A 10,092-nucleotide genomic window follows, 5' to 3' on the forward strand; every position below is an offset into this window, starting at 1 on the left:
AGAGTTAGAGTATAGCGATATCATTTCCATTGATTGGAGGTGCTTCGACCAGGTGAGTAGGGTGATCTGGTTGTTTGATCCCAACAAAGGTTAAAGTTTTTAATCTGAAGCTATATCACTCCAATAAAAATTTAGTTCTCTTTTTTTTTCATGAAGCAAGCGAAAGACTATGTTAAGTTTTTCTTCAGTTGAAGAAAGATCAAATTTAATGCCTGCTAAACCAGAGAAAAGTTAAAAATGCAGGAGGATGTCATGCATGCGGTCTTTGTGTAGTCACTTGGGCTCTTACGCACTGGTATGAAGGAAGGTAAAAGGTTATATAGTTCGAGTCCTTTTGGTTGTGTTTGAGGTGTCAAGTTTTAACCTGAGACCAAGGTTAGACAGTTGATTTCTTGGATATAGTCAGTCATAGTGGGTGCTGCAGTTATATTGCTTAGCTCCAAAATGTTTCTTCTCTAAAGTTTTTTCTGTGGAAACTGGGGCAGTTTCATTGAGAGACACACAGGGAGACACACAGGGAATAATGGTGATAGCATCTTCTCTTTTGGTAATCTGCCAAAAGCTCAGTCTCCCTGGAAATACTTGTTCCAAACTTTTTTATTTGGCGGGTCTGTCTATGACAGCCATGATATTGAGTATTTTGTACAACTTAGTGTCTTCCTGAGACCCTAATAGGTTTTAGGCAGTCTGGACTGTAGGGCGTCATCTTTTTGCAGCCTCCCTCTGAAGGCGATCCATTGGCCATCTAATCTCTACTTTGAGGTGACCTTGCATTTTTAAGCAGTGTTAAGGTCAAATTTGCAACAGTTCCAACTATTTGAATGTTTAAACATCACATATTCAACACTAAAGTGGTAGCATCATGAGATGGTGAAGATACATGGTTAAAAATTCGAGCCAGATCTTTCTAGAGTTAAATTAAGCAACATGTCTTCATGCAGGATTTGATAGAAGTTGAGAGCTCTCTCCACAAACAGTGATGGATGCTAGATTATTTGAAGGTTTGTATATCTAATGAATTTTTGTTGATCAAGGGTGTTGTGGGCTATGGGATGAACTGCTATAGTCGATTTGCTGTAGGTAGACCCACAATGCCTTTGGGAGGGCACCTGACCTAGCAACACAGAAGGAACAGTGATGTGTCTGCTACAACTTCTAGGTAAGTCATATTTCTGAATTAAATCTGTATTGATTTTGTTTTATATTTAACATGGCAGTTAATCACTGAACTATAGTCAATTAGTGTGGAGTTTCTTTAACAACATAACAGATATTTATTACTCAACAAACAAAAGCAAAACTCAAAGCAAGTTAATAAAGCAAAGAAACTCCAGATACTGAAGATCTGAAACAAGATCGGAAATTGCTGGAAGAACCCAGTAGGTCTGGCAGCATCTGTGGAGAGAAAGCAGAGTAAAGTTTTGGATCCAGTGACCGTTCTTCAGAACTTGTTTAGCAAAATCTTAAAACACGAAGCAAAACAAAATTTTCAGCCTATTTCCTAACACCACCAATTTACAGGATTCAGGCTATGTAATTTTTCTTACTGTGTCAAATTTTTAAGTACTTCTGAGCCGATTATTCCCAGTTTGTTTTCTGTGAACTATAGAGTTGTCTTATGTGAATACTCAAAACTGAGAGCTTAAACTTTCTCAGCCTTGAATAATGTTTTGGCTTCCAACCAAACTCTGTTGGTTTGGAAACTGTGCGAATGAAACTTTCCTATTGAGGTAACCTTCAACTGTTCTGAACTCCAAGAAGGTGAGAGAACTAAACTTTCTATAAGCCATAAAAACCGAAAAAATTCTAACACAACGAGACAAGTAAATGCAGGAAGTATGTTCCTGACGACCAGGGAGTCCCGAACCAGGGATCACAGTCTAAGGAAATTGGGTAGGCCATTTAAGACTGAGATGAGGAGAAATTTCTTCACCCAGGGAGTGGTGAGCCTGTGGAATTCTCTGCTGTAGAAAGTAGTTGAGACTAAAACATTGACTGTTTTCAAGAAGGAGTTAGATGCAACTAAAGGGATCAAGGAGTCTAGGGAGAAAGCAGGAACTAGCTACTGAATTGGATGATCAGCCGTCAATCTCATTGAATGATGGGTCAGGCTCAAAGGGCTGAATGGCCTACTTTTGCTCCTATTTGCAATGTTTCTATTTTTTGTCTGACCTCCTCTGAACTGCCCTAAGAAAAAGTTTGTTCTCTGGGTTTTCTAAACTGAAATCAATCCTTCATTGTTGTGTACTGAGACCAGGCTGATGTCTTTGATGTTTATCCACCTGTGGTTAAAACCCTACATTATGAACAGCTTTCCATTGACATACCATAAGGGTCTAAGCCACTTGCTTTCTGAGCATTGCTAGAGTAGGTCTTTCAGATGACACTGTGTTTGTTTTAATTTAACCAAAGCCTCAATGGAAATGGGCCATATTCATCTGCCTCAATAAAAAATTTTTGAGAAGATTTGTAGCTTGGGTTGTGGATGAGGTTGAGACTTGCTCGCTGATCCGATGTGTTTGATTGCAGACGTTTCGTCACCCTGCTAGTTAACATCATCAGTGCGTCTCTGGTGAAGTGTTGGTGTTCCGTCCTGCTTGTTATTTATATGCCGTGGTTTGCTGGGGTGATTGGTGTTACTTCTGGTTTTGTTCTTCAGTGGTTTATCTGTCATGTTCAGTTCAATGTGTTTGTTGACAGAGTTCCAGTTGGAATGCCAGGCCTCCAGGAATTCCCTGGCATGTCTCTGTTTGGCTTGTGCTAGTATAGATGTGTTGTCCCAGTCGAATTCGTGTCCTTCTTTGTCCATCTGTGTTGAGATCTTTGAGAATTAGTTGTGTCTCTTGGTGGCTAGTTGGTGTTCGTGTATCCTTATTGCCAGTTTTCTTTTTCAGTTTGTCCTGTGAAATGTTTCTCACAGTCCTTTAATGGGTTATAAATCTATGCAATTTTGTGTCTCAGATGTGGATGTTCGGTATTTCGGTATACTCAAGACAATGGTCATTAGATTCTTGGCTACTGATGGAATTAAAAGATATGAGGATAACAAAAGAAGGTGGATAATGAGGTAGGAGATCAGCTGTGCTATTGTTGAATGGCAGAGCAGGTCTGAAGCACCTTCATTTCACAGCCACGTTGAGCAGATATTTGGCCCAATTGAGTCTGCACTGACTCTTCAAAGAACATCCCACCAGGACCTGCACCTCTCCAACCTTATCCCTGTAACTCTGTGTTTCCCCGTGGCTAATCCACCCAGACTGCACGTCCACGAACACCATGGACAATATACCATGACCAATCCACCTAACCTGCGCGTCTTTGGATTGTGGGAGGAAACTGGAGTACCTGGAGGAAACCTACGCAGACACACTGAGAACGTGCATACTCCATATAGTCGCCTGAGGGTGGAATCAGACCCAGGTCCCTGGTGCTGTGAGGCAGCAGTGCTAATTACTGAGCCACCGAGCTACCCAGCAGACTTTCTTCTCCAGAGGGCAGCATTACCAACCAGAGGGACTTTTTAACAACAGTGATAGCTGTGATGGTTATCATTATTGCAGACTAGAATTATAATCCAAATTCATTTAATCAAATTCAAATTCGCATCAGCTTCAATGACGAGCTTTGAACCCAGTTACCACAGCATTAGCTTGAGCCTTTGGATTATCAGCCAGGCACTAGTTCCATTACACAACCACCTCCACTCAGGTTAGCCCAAGTTTTCCTACATCTTACTGGAAAGAGTGATCACCATTCTATGTAAAATAAATGAGTATATGTTACAACACCTATCTCCATTTAGATTTGCTTCCTTCCCTGTTAACTCTTTCTTCAAAATCTTGTCCTTGCAGATGCTGGTGGAAGAAATACATTAAAGTTCTATTAGTAATATGAAGCATGCTTCTTCTTTCTTGCTGTTCCATGTATTCGGAAGGATAGATATGCTTTACCGTAGATTCCAGAATTTTGGGATTGTGACTTTTGTGTTTGCACTCTCTTATACAGTACGCATTAGGTTTTAAGTAATGTACTTAACTCATCAGCGCATGGTCCCTTGACAATTCAATGGTGTTACCATCACTGAATCCCTCACTGTCAACATCCTGGGAGTTACCATTGATCAGCAACTCAACTAAACTCCCCATATAAATGCAGTGGCTGCAAGAGCAGGTCAGAAGCTTGGAATACTGTGGCGAGTAACTCCCCAAAGCCTGTCCACCATCGACAAGGCACAAGTCAGGAGTGTGATGGAATACTCCCCACTTGCCTGGATGGGGGCAGCCCCAACAACACTCGAAGCTTTACACCATCCAGGCCAAAGCAGCCCGCTTAATTGGCACTACATCCACAAGCATCACTCCCTCCACCACCGATGCTCAGTAGCAGCAGTGTGTACTATCTACAAGATGCACTGCAGAAACTCACCAAAGATCCTCAGACAGCATCTTCCAAACCTACGACCACTTCCATCCAGAAGAACAAGGGAAGCAGATATATGGGAACATCACCACCTTCAATGTCCCCTCCAAGCCACTCGCCATCCTGACTTGGAAATATTATCGCCATTACTTCACTGTCACTGTGCCAAAATCCTGGAATTCCCTCCCTCATGGCATTGCAGGTCAACCCACAGCAAGTGGACTGCAGCGGTTCAAGAAGGCAGTTCGCCATCATCTTCTCAAGGGCAACTAGGGATGGGTAATAAATGCTGGGCCCAGCCAGTGACACCCACATCCCACAAAACGAATAAAGATTTTAAAAAAAAGACAGTAGTGAACTGAAGGTAGGGACATTCTCATTGAGATCTCCTTATCAGGTCAAGGTTATACTGTTTTGATTGTTTTGAAGCTCTCGAGCCTCTCAATATTCAAACTCTATCTGAGCAGGCCTGGGATGGTTTAGCAATTAACCATATGAGTGTGGGTTTTGTAACAAGCTATAAAGTGATATTTGCCAACCAATTGGCTGGAGTCCCAGTCACTGGAAGTCATAGGTGGAAAGGAAACTGGAGAAAGTGATACTACTTCTCATGAAAACAAAACTAAAGCAACAATGCAGATTTAAATACGCAGGATTCGTTGGAAAACTAACTCATTAGTGTCATGTTCGATTCCACCCTCGGGCAACTGTCTATGTGGAGTTTGCACACTGTGTCTGCGTGGGCTTTCTCTGGGTGCTCCAGTTTCCTCCCACAGTACAATGATGTGCAGTTTAGGTGGATTGGCCATGCTCAATTGCCCATAGTGTTCAGGAATGCTCAGTCTCGGTTGATTAGCCATGGGAATTGTAGGGTTACAGGGATAGGACAGTGGGGATGGGTCTGGGTGGTTGCTCTTTGGAGGGTAGGTTTGGACTCGATGGGCCAAATAGCCTGCTACCCCCTGTAGGGATTCTGTGATATGTTAAGTATTGCAGCATAAAAATTGGGTGGTTTGATTCGTGTCAGTGGTGCTTAATATTGAATTTAGTTTCTTAGGAAAGAATGGCGGAGCATGCAGAGAAATGAAGTTTACAAAGCAGAACTGAATGCTTCCAGGATGGTTGGAAATCTATCAATTAAATGGCTACATGATCCAATGTGATTTTTAGTCGATTAGGACCATGTTACTAACAAATCAAGAGTATATGCAAGTTTAAGTGTCAAGAATTGAGCTGTAATGACTTTTTTTTTTGTCTCTATTCTATTTAGTTTTCTAATGTATAGAATGGGTGGAAGTACAGTCTTGAAGGTGTAAATGCAACCTGCAATGTAAAGAAATATAGAAATACCACCATTCAGTCTGCTTTTGTAATGTATTGTCCTGTTGGGCTTGTTGAAAATGTCCACAATGCGCAGTATTGAGTTTTCTGCTTCCCTCCCCAGCTCCAAAATGCAGTTTGCTTTACTACTAGTTTACATTGGGACATCCTGTTTTCATATTGTGATTTGTTTGTAATGGTCTATAGTGAAACGGTGGTGCAATGTAATGCATCAAGTTAAGCATTTATTTGCCTGCCTGCATAACATGTTCTGAAACATATGATGAAGCTTCAACAGTTGGACATTTGAATTTTGTTTCAATATCTGCTAACTGAAAACTTGCCCTCTTAAATGGGTTGAAAAGTGTTGCAAACTGGAAAACAAATGTTGCCGTGCAGCAGTCACTTTAATGCTATCAGACAGTTTGTTATCAATCTAGTAACTTTAATAGCTTGTAACTATTATTGGTTAGAGACACTAAAAACTGGTCATATCAATCAGTTCATTGGAAAGGCTAAAACATGACCTCTGGTCTGGAAACCTGTATTAAGTTTCTAGTTGGATTGTAACACTTATCAGAGCACTTTTGGAACAATTGTGGAAATGCTCTGCTTTTTAGTGCTATCAAATTGTAGTGACGTTTTGCACGTGGTTTGCTGTATTGCGGCTATGTTCTGGAGTAACTCACCACAGATTTAATTTGTATGGTAATTATTAGTTGATGTTTGTAGCAGAATGGTCAAAGAACTGTTTGGTATCTGCTTTCATGATTAACCCTATTTGAATAAATCTTATTTTTCTTGGAAAATGTGCAAGTTGCCATGCTTTTCTAATTAGGCAGTTGGTAAAACTTCATGGTCGGTGTTACTGGCTGATGTGTGACGTTTTTGTTCAGTTCATCCATTGTTACTCTGCTCAAACATTGGTTCCTGGTCCTGTAATGCCTTTACTTTTCAAATTTGCATCCCCATCTTCAAATCCCTTCACTGCCTGTCCCCTCCCAATCGCTGATCTTCTCCATCTTTACTACTTCCCACCCGCTTTCACATCATTGCACCCCTCCAATTTTGGCTTTTTGCACATCTTCAGTTTTCCGTTCTCCCCATTGGTAAACTTGCCTTCAGATGTCTAGGCTCTATGTTCAAGAATTCCTAAAGCATTTTCTTCCTTTACCTTTAAGGTAACCTTCACACCCTATTTCCTTTAGAAAGCTTTTGGTCATCTGACCTCACAACTGCTTATGTGTGTCAATGTCAAATTTTCTCTTAAAGATTCCATGAAGCATCTTGGGACATTACGCTATTAAAGGCATGATATTCAGTGTTTCCTTTACCTTTGTTTATCTTTTTAATTGATTTTCCACCCTAATTTCTTCAGTCCCGTTGTGCTTTTACTTGTTCACTGCCACTGTGCTATCATTTAGCCTCATTATATCTTCCTAATGTGATTTTAATTTAGTGTTTTATTCTGTTCACACACCCCCACTGCCCCCCACCCACCCCCGCAAAAAAAAAGCACCTGATGGTGACATGGACATTTTTAGTCAGCCTTTTCATACATGTTAGAACACACCTCTGGAGCAGATGGGACTTGAGCCCAAGACTTGTAGCCTAGAGGGGAACACCACTGCTGCACCACAAGAGCGCAGATTGATGATAATCAGTTGGGTGTGAGTTGCTTTCAGGTGGTACATATTAATAGAGATCATAACTGTGCTTTATCCTCTATAGAAACAAGATTAGACTCTTGGGGCACAGCTGGCAGTGTCCATACCTCTGGGCGCAGCTCTGGTTTAATAGTCACCTGCCCCAGAGGTATGTCCTAACATAACTAAACAAGTTGATCAAGTTGATACAAGTAATTATAGAAACAAGCTTAAGGATGGATTTTCTTTTGGCACAAGGTATGCAGTGTGGCTCTCTTTTAAAAGAAACTCTGAAACGTACAGAGTCTTGGCTTCAGTCGATTATCGTTTGGCACCTGGCTTTCCAAGTTTTAACAAACTTTAAATACTCAACACATCCTATTATCTATTTTTAGCCTGGAATATTTATGAATGCCAACTAATAGAGGTGAGGTTTCTGATGGGGAGAAAGTAATATAAACAAAATGGGATGATACTGAGGCATTTCCACTCTGTTTCAAAGAGAACAAAAACAGAAGTTGCTGGAAAAGCTCAAGTCTGGCAGCATCTGTCAAGAGAAAATCAGAGTCAATGTTTTGGGTCCGGTGACCCTTCCTCAGAACACTCAGTTGTAATGTAACTCAGTTACATTAGAAAGATATAGTGAGGCTAAGTGATAAGACAGTGGCAGTGGGAGTTCTGAGGAAGGATCACCGGACCCAAACCATTAACCCTGATTTTTCTCTTCAGACACTGCCAGACCAGCTGAGCTTTTCCAGCAATTTCTGTCTTTGTTCCTGATTTACAGTGTCTGCAGTTCTTTTGGTTTTGGTTTTTGTTTCAAAGAGAATTGTGCAGCATGTGTCTTGGAAGTCTTCTCTACTCTATTTGTAAATTTTTTTTCGACTTGAGTAAACACTAATTTTTTTTCTGTTATCTTTGCCTTCTAGGGAATGACAGCCTTTCTAAACAGAAGGAATCTGTTCTGAAGTTCATAACAAAAACCCTACCTTCAGGTTCACTTTCCCTAGAGAAGAGTGTTTGCCGTAAAGAGGCAGTTCAGCAGCACCATTCCTTTCCTCCATATCCTGGTAGGAAAAGTCAAATGAATGCCTTAAAAAGCAGTTTTACTGCAAGTTTGCCTGTCTCCCATTCAAAAGAGAAAAGAAAACGCAATTCATCACCTGACATCAGGAAAAAGAAAAGAGTGTCCCTATCACAAAATTTAGATGTGACTTCTCATAAGAAAAGCTGTGAAAACAGGACCACTGATAAATACAGCAGTGCTGTGACTGAAACAAGTTGCAATGGAGTGCTTAAAGATCACAATAATGGTGTATTGGAAAATGAGGACCTACCTCTCGAGGCTGACGAATTTCCAGATTCTCGTAGTTGCTTACCATTTGATTCATTGCTGGATGAGGAAATACCCAGGCACAAACCTCCAAGTTCATATGTGAGGTTACCTGCAGAGGAGAAGGCAAAGACTGCTCTGGACAGTGCCATTTCTTCAAAAGAAAATCGTTCTGGGCTCCTTGGTAGGCACTGTTTGGTTCCTTTTGACAGTAAAAGAACACAAAGACATGAATCTAACTCTTTAACTGTTTTGCCTTTGGATGAGAAAAATAGATCCTTATCCTCTCAAGACAAGAAACAGTTGGAACGGTCCAGTGCTGTCTGCATGTCAGATACCAGTAAAGGAAGCGAGAGGAGATTGAGGGACAGTTATAATAGCATGGACAGTGACGATGATGACCATTGTAATTTAGACAGTGATGAAGATGAAAATCTGGTGGCTTTGGATGATCTCCTAACTTTACGTAACAAGCCTGTATCCAGTACACCAGAAAAGCTTGACATTTCCCTTCAGTCGCCTGCAGCCAACACACCCACAGGATTGTTCACTGTAAGTTGGTGAAGCTTAATGAAGTTTCTGTTATTCTCCAGCAGCTGACTTTGACACTGTAGGGACTCTGTGAAGTTACAGACAGTGTGGAAGCAGGCCATTTGGTGTTTCAAGTCTACCCTCTGAAGAGCATCCCCCCCCAGACCCACCCCTCTACCCTATCCCTGTTACCCTGCATTCCCCGTGGCTAGTCCAGCTAGCGTGCACATCCCTGAACACTATGGGGCAATTTAGCACGGCCAATCCACCCTAACCTGCACATCTTTGGACTGTGGGAGGAAACCGGAGCACCCGGAGGAAACCCATGCAGACTCGGGGAGAATGTGCAAACTCAACTAGCGATCATAACTCTATTACTTTTACAATAGTCATGGAAGAGGATGGGTACATACAGTAGGGTAAGGTTTATAATTGGAGGAAGGGTAATTACAATTCTGTTAGGCAAGAACTGGGTAACATAAAGTGGGAACAGATGCAGTCAGGGAAGAGCACTATTGAAATTGTTTAAGGAATGCACACTACGCGTGCTTGATATGTTTGTCCCTAGCCGGCAGGGAAGCTGCGGTTGAGTGAGAGAGCCTTGGTTCTCCAGAGAGGTCGAACAACTGGTTAAGAGGAAGAAGGATGCTTATGTAAGGTTTAGGAAACAAGAAGCAGAAAAGGCTGTAAGAGGGATACAAGTTATCCAGGAAGGAGCTGAAGAAAGGGCTTAGGAGAGCTATAAGGGGGCATGAGGATTATAAGAGATAGGATTTATAATCATCCAGAAAGGAACAATTTGATTAGGGATAGTCAACACGGTTTTGTGAAGGGTAGGTCGTG

At 41.5% G+C, this 10,092-nt stretch overlaps 1 protein-coding gene across 1 annotated transcript in view; it reads left to right on the top strand.

Moving 5' to 3' along the window:
* Positions 1 to 7,621: 7,621 nt before the first annotated feature.
* LOC109934078 (SMC5-SMC6 complex localization factor protein 2-like) overlaps positions 7,622 to 10,092 on the top strand; it is a 35,202-nt gene continuing 32,731 nt past the window's right edge. The window contains exons 1-2 of the mRNA XM_048609229.1: positions 7,622 to 7,643; positions 8,315 to 9,278. Of these exons, the coding sequence (XP_048465186.1) occupies positions 7,622 to 7,643; positions 8,315 to 9,278 (986 nt within the window). The remainder of the gene's footprint in view (positions 7,644 to 8,314; positions 9,279 to 10,092) is intronic.

This window comes from Rhincodon typus, chromosome 20 (genome assembly GCF_021869965.1).
Source record: "Rhincodon typus isolate 14 chromosome 20, sRhiTyp1.1, whole genome shotgun sequence".
NCBI lineage: Eukaryota > Metazoa > Chordata > Chondrichthyes > Orectolobiformes > Rhincodontidae > Rhincodon > Rhincodon typus.